General features: G+C 37.2%; 1 protein-coding gene across 15 annotated transcripts in view; it reads left to right on the top strand.

The window, feature by feature from the left end:
- EHBP1 (EH domain binding protein 1) overlaps positions 1-12,197 on the top strand; it is a 560,843-nt gene that overhangs the window by 482,995 nt on the left and 65,651 nt on the right. For 11 of the 15 annotated variants that reach the window (XM_074399272.1, XM_074399282.1, XM_074399294.1 and 8 more), the window contains one exon: positions 9,607-9,754. In XM_074399272.1, the coding sequence (XP_074255373.1) occupies positions 9,607-9,754 (148 nt within the window). The remainder of the gene's footprint in view (positions 1-9,606; positions 9,755-12,197) is intronic. The other 4 variants (XM_074399328.1, XM_074399300.1, XM_074399320.1 and 1 more) reach the window with 1 other exon arrangement.

Here is a 12,197-nt window from a genome sequence, read left to right as displayed (position 1 = left end):
TTTTTTCTTTCTTTCTTTGTTAGAGAAGCAGAGATCAGGCCATCCCCAGAGAAATGAGCAGGTGTGGCCATTTATAAGCATGTCTGCTTATATTACAAACCAGCATAAGAAAAGTTTGAAATAGGTTGAAAAGATCTGCTAAACAGTTTTCATGTTTCACCCTAAATCCTATTTATTTCAGTCAAGAGCTGATCAAGCTGGCAGTAAAATATCTAGCCTACCTAATTTTAAAAAAATCTTGTAATTTTATTTTTTATTTAATTCTATCTTTCATTGTAAATGAGTAGGTACACTTTGGTAATCCTTGCCTCTGGACAAACAGAGAATTCTTTTTTTTCTTTTCTTTTCTTTTTTGGTCCATTCTGAATGCCTAATAACAGAGCCTTGCTTCCTGTCTAATGATGAAAGGGTGGCAGTCAAATTCTTTTAGTTTACTACAAAATTGAGGAATTTCAGGACCATTTTGAGAATAGAACACTGTGAAATATTAGCAGCACTAAATAAACTTTTTTAAAAAAACATTGATAGGCTAAAATTTATTTAGCTCAATTAATTAAAGTTCAATTACTAAGACCATATGAAACACCAAGGACAACGCAAGTAGGCACAGGATGTTCTTAAGGGAGGTAAAAGATGAAATGTTGGGTTTTTTGGTAGAAATAGAGTGCTTTTTTATGTTACAAACATTTTTACAAAGAGTATGGATACAAACTGCATTATCTGAAATAATATGTTTTTAAGGTTTTGTTAAAGCTTATTCCACGAAAATGTGTGTAGGCATAGTCCTTAAATAGAAAGACTTCTCAATCTGTATTTTTCAGCAGATTGATTAAAAATATCTAATATTATGAAAGACATCCTTGGGTGGGTAATGATCTCAGCAGCTACACTGACAGTTTCTCATGTTCTAATTCACCCTCACAAATCCATGGCATCAATTTTTTGGCTAAAGTAATGTCAGTTAGTGACATTTGCGGCAAGTATAAAAAAGACCCCCCATGGCAGCCATTTTTATTTGATTCTTAAGATCCAAAGGCTGCTGAAAGAACAATTGAATAAAGTTGGGGATTGGAGAAGGTTGATTTTCTTGTTCTCTGTAAAATGAAACTCCAGTCTTTTTCTTCCCCTTCCCCTTAAAAGCAAAAGTCTGCTAGGGGGTTGTAGCTGTGTCAAAGCCGCTGGGATGCCACTGCTGATCACTTTAATTACTACGACTAAGGAGGATAAAATTAAAAGTAGCACCATTGAAGCAGTGGAAGAAAGCTTGCCTAGATGTCGGTGAACTGTGAAATATAAAAATTGCATACCAATACATTTTTATGGAAAGGAAACAAGGAATTACATTACTTATTCTTGAAGAGTTTGTCCTTAAATTGTCAAGTTTTACTAGTGCATCTATCTATGGCAGATTGTAGACCATTTCAGAATGATAAGGAAAATAGCAACTTGAAGACATGCTGTGAAAGGGCTAAATATTATTTAAGTTTATGTCCAAAGTGGTTAGTTCTGATCCAACTTCTGTATTTGAATATTTTAAATCCGTTGGCTTGAAATAGGGCTCTTTTTGCACCGTAACAGGACTTTTACCTTTTCCTGAAGATATCAGCAAAGAGAAATGCAAACCTTAAATACATTTATCACTTTTCTAAAGGCTTTTAATTTAAGGTTGGGAAACTAGTTTTAAATGAATGTAAACAAATTAGTTGCTCTTCATCTGTCTGTATTCAGTGACATAAAGGGAAATTTAAACTGATTTATGCAGCTCAAGTGTATATAAAGAACTGGGACTTTAAACAATCATAATAACTGTAGGGTCTCAGAAAAATGCTCTGGATAGCAGTTATGTAATAGATAGGGCCAGTGCTTTGATATCAAACAGACACTGAATTTAATTCTTACTGTGCTGTCTACAAGATTTATGACACTGGGTAGTATATTTAAGTGAGATTCAGTTTTTATCAAATTGTAATGATAGCAGCTATCTCACAGAGTTGTGAGGAGTAAATGAGACAACACATATACATGTGTGAGCACACAGGACACAGAACTAGTATTTACTCAAAAATTTGTTACAAATTGTAAAAAGATAGTCATGCGGAGGGAGACCTCCCAATAATACGATTTCTATCAAACCCTCTAAAGAGTACATATCCATCTTAAAAAAGCTAGATTATCCTTTATAACTCACTCTAACTCTAAATAATGCCGTATAGGAAAAGGTGAATGTCATGAGACCCATTCTTAGAAACAGAAAGCCTAACTACTTCAATTTATTTATGTCTATCTAGACTACATAAGTAAATGAAGAATATATGGGTTTCCTATGTATTGGAAGTTTAAAGCATACTTATCTTTTAAGTGACAGCAGTCTTCTAAGTTGCTTTGCCTCTGCAACCCAGTGAAAGGACTTTTTTCCAGCACACATGGTGAACATGATTTATTTACAGCTATGATTCACTGTCTTTTTTTGAATGTACAATGGTCAAAGCCGATATCAAAAACACATTTCTTTACTTAGGTTTAGGCAAACTCATTTTCAGAAATTTTATGTACGTATTTGAGCAGTTTGTGCTGAATGCTATACAAAAATAATAAGATAGTCATTTTCCCTACTCTCTGGTCATTTTATCCTTATACATAAACAATATGGCTATTTTGAGTTAAAAAAAAAAACACAGATTTTATTGCTATCTGTTCTTTCCATATTATTACAAAAACTTTTAATGGAGCCTACATATAAAAATTAAAATGAACTAGTTTTACTTAATGGTAAACCTGAAGACTGTTTACGTAATGATAAACTGAAAATTAGTGCTATCAATTAAACTAATATTGGTGGCATAATCAATTACTATAATTACAAGCTTTTCCTTCATGACCTTAACAATTAACTTTTATTTTCTCAGTTGGTTTTTTGTCTTAGGGGAAGTTAAAGGGTGAGAAAACAAACAACACAGATATGCCATCCCACTGGAGAGCTCCAGGCCCAAGCAAAATTGTCTCTGTGGTGTTAGGACATTAGTAGAAAAGTAAATTAAGGCAATCTGATAGGGAACTAGAATTCTGTCAATCAGGCTCAAGATTTTGTGCTGTGTCCATAAACTTTGTTTACTGTAGGCTTTTATGAGTTGTAACCTGCCCTTGCAGTCTGTTAATGAGGCTAAATCTTGCTACTTGAGAATTGAATTACAGCACACCTCTGGGCTAATGGTTATAAACAGAAAGTCCCATTAGGGCTACATTCTGATTTGTTCATTTGCATTTTTTTCTATTGTATAGAGAACAATGATGAGTAAATAAGTACAAACAAACAATTTACATGGAAATTGATAAAGTGTCACTAATTAGTATTTAGAGTTGGTTTTATTAATGATTGCCTGCTTTAAATTGCACTCTTGGTAAGCTCTCAGAAACATTTGCAGACGGGAGTATTATAGGGGTGGAGGAGGTGATAGCTTGTGAGAAAAAAATAGGTTGCCATTTCATATTCAGAAAAGTAGAATCATTTATTTCATTTTAACTCAGTAAAAATGACCCTTGGTTTTAGTTTGAATCACCAAATTCCAGTTATGTAAGAAGTTATTATTCACTCAGTGAAATACACTTAAACTTAGTTGCCTGAGGCATATTAAATAATGGTTTTTATTAGTGCTCTTAACTTTCCATAAGTTTGGAAGATGAAAGTTTAGTAAAAGTTCCATTTTCTTCGTTTGATCATATAATTTGATACTTTGGGAGTCATATAGTTTAGTGGTTAAGAGCAAAGGCTCTGGACTGAAACAGACATGAGCTGAACACCTGGCTCTGACATCCATTCTAGCTGTGGAACCTTGTGACTCTTAAACTTAAATATTCTCACTGGTAAAAATAGGGATGTGAAAATTAAGTATTATGCACTTAAAGCGCATAGCACATAAATGCTCAGGAGATAGCAGCAGCCATCATCAAATTCACCATTATCAATCCTGTATTTTCTTTTATTCCTAGTATATTTTTCAAGTTTAGAAACACTGGTATATTACTGGCTAACACCTGTAATCCCTACACTTTGGGAGGCCGAGGTGAGTGGATCACTTGAGCCCACGAGTTTGAGACTAGCCGGGGAACATGACAAAACCTCATCTCTACAAAATTACAAAAATTAGCCAGGCACACATCTGTGGTCCCAGCTACTTGGGGTGGAGGCAGGGCTGAGGTGGGAGAATCACCTGAGCCTTGGGAGGTCGAGGTTGCAGTGAGCTATGATTGCACCATTGCACTCCAGCCCAGGTGATAGAGTTAGATCCTGTCTCAAATTTTAAAAAGAAAAAAAGAAATACTGATAGTAAACTGAGGATTTTTTGTTATTCTTGCATCTTCAGTCTCACTATGCCTATTGTATACTATTTCTTGCCTATGAATAAGCTTGTTTTTCCAGATACTAATAAAATTTCAAGTCAGTGTTAGACCTCCATTTTTTTGCTCCTACCACAATATATTCTCCAGGAAGTATATTATCACATCACTTTGCTTTTTTAAGGCAAGGTCTTGCGAGTAGCCCAATTGCCTAGGCTGGTCTCGAACTCCTGGGTCCAAGCAGTCCTCCTGAGTAGTGGAGATTATTGATGTGTGCCACCATGACTAGTCGAGATTATTTTTAAAAATAATTTTTATTATAAGAATAGTACATGTGTATTATATAAAATTAGAAAATTAAGACAAAAGAAAATAAAAATAGCAAATTTTGATACCCAGAAATCTTCACCAAGACAACTTTGCAAATACTCTTCCAAATCTCTTTCTATGATGTATTTATTTTGCCAGAATAGCCCAATCAAGTTATTGCTGGGTAAGGTTTTTTCAGTCAGGTTGTGTTTCCACTCTGTTAATACTGGGATCATATATTTGTCTAATGGACTCAGCAATATCCTTTTTAACTGATTTGTCCAAACCAGTATCCAACATAGGACTATACACTGCATCTGGTTAAGTCTGTTTTGTTGTTGGTGGTGGCTGGTTATTTGTTGTTGGTGTGTGTGTTTGTTTTCTTAACTCTGACTTATTAAAATGACCAGGTCAGTTGTCTAGGATATTCTACCTTCTGGATCTGTTTGGTTGTTTCCTTGCTGTGTCATTTATCATGCTTATCTATCCCCTGTGTTTGTGAAACATGAAATTATATCTAAAGGTTGAGTGGATTCACTTTAAATATTTTTGGTAGAATATTATAGGTGGGGTGCATTTCATGTGCTTCATATCAAAAAACATGTAACATATGATTGACCCAACATTAATGATGCTATGAACAACCTCTAGATTCGTGTTCCCAAATCTCTGAATCTAGTTCTTATTTCTCTTTTTACAAATTAGGTTTTCTCCTTGCAACTAAAATTAATCTATGTGGTCTTACTTAAGCATATATATGTTCCAGTTATTATTGCTGTGTAACAGAGCACCCCAAACTTAGTGATATAAAAAAATGTCTTGCTGTTATACTCTACTAATTCTGTGGGTCAGGACTTCAGACAGGGCACAGTGGGCATGCTTTGTCTCTGTTCCACATTGTCCAAGAAGACATCAGCTAGGAAGACTTTAACAATAGGGGGTGGCTCAAAATGGCTAGAGGCTGAGGTCATCAAAAGCCTTCTTCATTCACATGTCTGGGACCTAGGCCAGAATGACTGAAGGCTGAATTTGGCCAGAATGGTCAACTGGAGCACCTACATGTAACTTGGGCTTCTCACTACATTACTGCTGGGTTCCCAGAAAGAGGACAGAATACAAGAATTTCCAGAGAGCTTAGGCAGAAGGGGTGTGGCCTTTTCTGACCTAGCGTTGGAAATCACCTGCAACACTTCCACGTTCTATTACTTATATACAAGTCACTAAAGCTGGCTCAGAAGAATTAAACTCTTCCTCTTATTGAGGGATTGGCAAGGTTATATTGCAGGAGAGCATGTGGGATGAGTGATAACTGTTGTGGCCATCTTTGGAAAATACAGTTGGCTGCAGCATGACTATCCAGTTCCCCATCAGACATTTACGTAAGAGCTTTAATAACAGTTGATGATCCTTGCCAGAATAATTCATTATGATTTGCAAAGTGATTTTTTTAAAATAATTCTATCTTTAGGGGCATTTGTTAAATGATATCTTATAAAGTAGAGCTAGGCCAGGTACGCTTGCCACATGGGCAACACAGGGGAGACCCTGTCTCTACAGAAACATTTTTTTTTAAATTAGCCAGGCATGGTGGCTCATGCCTGCAGTTATAGCTACTCAGGAGGCTGAGATGGGAGGATTGCTTAAGCCTGGGAGGTCAAGGCTGCAGTGAGCCATGATTGCACCACTGCATTCCAGCCTGGATGGCAGAACAAGATACTGTCTATATATGTATATAGTAGAGCTTTTCTCTTATTGACTGAGACTCTTTGGTTTCTCTAAAATTCATCTCCCACTGGAAAAACAAAATAATTTATTCTTTTCCTTTACTACATTTTAGAAGTTATTTCAAAAGCTGCCTTAAATGATAAATGAGTTTTTATATCCTTCTATGTTCTGGATATCATATTGGACTCTAGTTTTCCTTGTTTCATGTGTGATCTTATTGATTCAATTCATTGCAGTCATTTTTCTTTTTGATACTGAAATTATCCCAGGTTCTCTACTGGGAGCTTGAAACTTGTCCCTGGGTCCACTGGACGTCCCCGTTAACCTGTCTTCATTAGTTTTGGCAGCTTACTTGATTTCTCAAGAAATTTGTGAAAAAAATTGCCTGAACTGGAGTTCTACCCATTGGATTCTACCCTTGTCCCTAATGATACGTCACCAAGTTTTGTTTTGTTTGTTTTTTACGGCAACAGACTATTTAATGTGGTTTAAAATACATAAATGTCTCAAAAAGTTTCATTGCCCTTTAAAAATTTTCAGACTTATTAACCTCTAACATTGGCATTGGCTGCAATTGATTACTCCTTTTTCTTGGAAGCCTCTTCTACTTTGATTCTCTGGATACTTCAGTGTTCTACTTCTCTTCTCCCTCTTTCTGTGTCCTTTTTTCCTCTTAGCTAGATGTAGATAGATGTTTTCCATGTTTTAGTCAGTGTCCCTCCTTTTTCTTTGGGGTACCCCTTCAAGCGCTTTCATGGATTCCTATAACTTCATCAGCTCTCTAGTCATAGTCTGACCTCACGTCCTAGTATCCATTTTATTTCTCAACTACCTACTAACATCTTTACTCAGATGTCCTGCCAGCTTCTCAAACCCAGTATGTCTTAGCACAGACTTTCTCTCCCTCCCTTCTTATAGTTTCTTTTAGTTTTTCTATTTCTATTATTAGCATCACAGTTCTACTAGTTGCCTAAATTTAAAATTTCTAAGTTTTTTTCCCCTCCCTTCACATCTAATCTGTTATCAAGAATTGGTGCCTCCAATTTTTTTTCTAATACATTACACTCGTCTCTTTCTGTTCCTATTGCTACCATCTTAGTCTTGTATCTTAGTACAGTTTCCTTGGACTCTTGTTTTAAGAGCCTCCTAACTAATCTATTGCCAGTCCTTCTATGTCAGTCTATTTGATGCACCATTGCCTGAATAATCTTTCTCAAATACACCTCTGATTGATGATTCCCCTAGACTTTAAAAAAAAAAGACATACGCATAAAAACAAAACCCAGCAGTGGTCCCTGCATCTTTAGAATAAAATTAAAGCACCTCTCCCTGTTGGAAAGGGCCTTTAAAGTATCTCCCCAAATTTATTTTTCTCTCCTTATCTATCACTGTTTTTGCCCGTGTTCAGGAAAACTAGGTTATGTTCTTTTCCCTCATATGCTTTTTTGCCTCTATGTTTTTGTACCATTCCTACCTCCTCATATCTCCTACATTGACCTACCTAACCACCAAATTTTATCTCTACCCATTCCAAATGCTACTCATTTTTCAGACCCAACTTGAAATCCATGGTGGCATGATGCATTGTTTGCCCCTCAGCCAAAAATGTTCTCTTTTCTAAATTCTTACGTCATTTTGATTATACTTCCTTATTGTTGTTACTTTCTCTTTCTCTATATATCATACTTTTTTTGAGAGTTTAACTAGTAAATAGTACATTCTCATGCTTCAGATGGTTACAGCATCTAGCACAAATTATGTACTAAAGACCACAGATACAAAGATAAATCAGATATAGTTAAACTCTAGTGTGAAGGAGGCACCCCTACAAAGTTATAATATAAATTAACAAAATAATAACAGACACACATAAAGTACTGAAGTAACATAGAGGAAGGATTACTTTTTTCATAGGGAAGTAGTGGGGGAATAGTCAGGGGAGGTTTGGTGGATTTAAACTGAATCTGTAAGAATGAGTAGGAATTAAATAAGGTGAGAGAAGCTCATTCCAAGAAAAAGAAATGACACACTCAGAGCCACAAGAACATGAAGCTACATGATATAAACAATTCTGTATGAGTAGATGTGAAGTTTAATGGAGGTTTGGAGATGTCAAGAGGAGATAACCCTTAAAGATGTGTTGGGGCCAGATTATTTCAGTCTTTGTTTTGTCATAATAATGCCTTATTTTACATATTTTTCAATTTACAAAGCAGTTTCACATTGATTGTTTGTGATTTATAATATGAATAAATCTTTTTTTTGGAGGGGGATGAGGGGGATGAGGTCTCACTCTGTCGCCAGGCTGGAGTGCAATGGTGTGATCTCAGCTCACTGCAACCTCTGCCTCCCGGGTTCAAGCCTCAGCCTCCTGAGTAGCTGGGACTACCGGTGTGTGCCACCATGCCCAGCTAATTTTTTGGTATTTTTAGTAGAGATGGGGTTTCACCATGTTTGCCAGGATGGTCTCATTCTCTTGACCTGATGATCCACCCACCTCAGCCTCCCAAAGTGCTGGGATTACAAGTGTGAGCCACCATGCCAGGCCAATAATCCTTTTTTAGTTGTCAACAACTCTTTTATTTGTCTAGTTATTTTAAATATCAAAAACCACATTAAATTTTAATTTTTCTTCTCAGTGTGCATTTGGGGAGAGAGGAAGTTACCAAAAAGAATTTCACATCACTATTGGATTATTCTTGTTGGTAGTTTTTAAATCAAAATTATGTACTGATAAACTATGCCTACTCTTACTCTAGTCCCCTAAATATGCCATTTCCTATATAGTATTTGATCACCATAGTATAGTAGCATTTTCTGCTATCAAAGATGTCTTTTAGCCACTGCTCTATGCCTTTATTCAAAAATAACAAGTTAAATTTTGTACTTAAAAAATATTAATTGAAATTCTGTTCTCAGTATTGTGACTTTTTTCTATAAGCTGGATTCTTTTATTAATAATAATTTCTGATATTTTCTCAGTAATATGTGTTACCAATTATTCTTTAGTTTATATTTTTAATGGACATTTTAATATAATAATTTGTAAATGTTTTTAAAAATCTGATTCTAGGATGTCTTTTAAAAATGGTGTGACATCCAACTGATATAGAGCATCCTATTTATAATGTGGGCCAAGCACCATGCTGTAAACCAGTTACTATCATGATGATCAGATTGAAAATGAAATTGCATTTCTGTCAATTACTGACTTGGCAACTGTTCAATATATCTTAGCAGCAAGATGAAGAGCGACGTCGGCAGCTGAGAGAGAGAGCTCGTCAGCTAATAGCAGAAGCTCGATCTGGAGTGAAGATGTCAGAACTTCCCAGCTATGGTGAAATGGCTGCAGAAAAGTTGAAAGAAAGGTCAAAGGCATCTGGAGGTGAGTTAAAGAATCTTGTGTCATTCTACAGACAACCCAGAAATCTACAGTGGACCTTTTGGGACTTTTTATTCTTACTTCAAAATGTTGCTTCAAAAACATAAAGTTTCTAACCTATTGATATGTTGCAAAATACCTAAAGGAAGCATAGTAAATCAGAAGATAACTGTTGCTGTTTTCCAAGTCAAGTTTTTGGCTTCATTTAAAAATACTCAAGAAGTACTCTCTTAGAATATGCTTTTGTAAAAATCTCATACCTTGGTTTGTGATACCCCATGATTTCTCATTAATTGTATTAGGAGTATATAAAATGTAATTGAGTCCTTAACATCTGAATCATAGGACAATTAGTGATGAGCTTTGTCATGAAAGATTTTCACTTAAAACACGATTTTTAGAAAATACCTTTAGCAATATTCTGGCATTATAGTCTGAGATGTAAGAAGTTTATATAGGTCCCATCTCAGTTTCTTCTTAGTCTTCTTACTCAGAGAGGGTCTTCTTCATTCAATATCTGCAAACATTATTCTAAGCTTGATGTTGGGACAAGGGTTATATATGTAATTAGAGAGAATTTTAATTTTACCTTTAGAGATGCCCAATTTGGACATCTTTAATTTGGAACATTTTACATTTTTATTTAAGGCTTGTGAGCTTTTTATTTCAAAGCTATATAACCTACTTATCTACCAAAACATGCCAGGTACTTGCCCTGAGTATCTTGGAATGCAAAGATTACCCTGCAGAGTAGGCAAGTGAAGACTAGAATAAGACCTTAGAGCAGCAGTCCCCAACCTTTTTGGCACCAGGAGCTGGTTTTATGGAAGACAGTTTTTCCATGCATCAGGAGGGTGAGGAGGGATGGTTTCAGGATGAAACTGTTTCACCTCAGATCATCAGGCATTAGTTAGATTCTCATAAGGAGCATGCAACCTATATCCCTCACATATGCAGTTCACAATAGGGTTCGCGCTCTTGTGAGAATCTAATGCTGCTGCTGATCTGACAGGAGGCCGAGCTCAGGTGGTAATGCCCACTTGCCCCATTAGGCCAGGTTCTTCTTTTTTTTTTTTTTTTTTGAGACAGAGTCTTGCTCTGTTGCCAGGTGCCAGGCTGGAGTGCAGTGGCACGATCTTGGCTCACTGCAACCTCCGCCTCCCAGGTTCAAGCAGTTCTCCTGCCTCAGCCTCCCGAGTAGCTGGGACTACAGGTGCACGCCACCACACTCAGCTAAATTTGTGTGTTTTTAGTAGAGACGGGGTTTCACCATGTTAGTTAGGAAGGTCTCAATCTCTTGACCTCGTGATCTGCCCGCCCCAGCCTCCCAAAGTGTTGGGATTACAGGCGTGAGCCACCGCGCCCCACCAGGCCAGGTTCTTAATAGTCTACAGACCAGTACTGGTCCATGGCCTGGTGATTGGCGACCCCTGCCTTAGAGGGCTGAAACAAAGGTAAAGTATTTCTAGGTCAGTGATAAGTTTCCTCAAAATAAACTGAAACTTATTGCTGTGATTTCTAATTGATTCCTTATATTAAAAGTTTACTGTAGGCCGGGCGAGGTGGCTCAAGCCTGTAATCCCAGCACTTTGGGAGGCCGAGGCGGGTGGATCACGAGGTCAAGAGATCGAGACCATCCTGATCAACATGGTGAAACCCCGTCTCTACTAAAAATACAAAAAATTAGCTGGGCATGGTGGCGCATGCCTGTAATCCCAAATACTCAGGAGGCTGAGACAGGAGAATTGCCTGAACCCGGGAGGCGGAGGTTGCGGTGAGCCGAGATCGCGCCATTGCACTCCAGCCTGGGTAACAAGAGCGAAACTCCGTCTCAAAAAAAAAAAAAAAAAGTCTACTGTAATTTTTTTTTTTTTTTTTTTTTTTTGAGATGGAGTTTCACTCGTTTCCCAGGCTGGAGTGCAATGACACAATCTCGGCTCACCGCAACCTCCGCCTCCTGGGTTCAGGCAATTCTCCTGCCTCAGCCTCCTGAGTAGCTGGGATTACAGGCACGCGCCGCCATGCCCAGCTAATTTTTTGTATTTTTAGTAGAGACAGGGTTTCACGATGTTGACCAGGTTGGTCTCGATCTCTTGACCTCATGATCCACCCGCCTCGGCCTCCCAAAGTGCTGGGATTACAGGCTTGAGCCACCGCGCCCGGCCTACTGTAGAAAATTCTAATGCTTATAGCATCTAACCTCTACCCCATAAATTTGAAAGCTTCTTCCCCACACAGCTATTTATCTGTCTCTCTGGTCTTCTCAGAATATCTATATCTTAGTTAAATCTATCTTGCCAGGTGCAGTGGCTTCTGCCTGTAATCCCAACATTCTGGGAGACCAAGGCAGGAGGGTCACTTGAACCCAGGAGTTTGAGACCAGCCTGGGCAACATCACAGCATCCTATCGCTACCAAAAAATAAAAAAATTATTTAAATTTTTTTT

The sequence above is a fragment of the Saimiri boliviensis genome, chromosome 1 (genome assembly GCF_048565385.1).
Source record: "Saimiri boliviensis isolate mSaiBol1 chromosome 1, mSaiBol1.pri, whole genome shotgun sequence".
Lineage (NCBI taxonomy): Eukaryota > Metazoa > Chordata > Mammalia > Primates > Cebidae > Saimiri > Saimiri boliviensis.
This window is presented reverse-complemented; position numbering and strand designations above follow the sequence as displayed.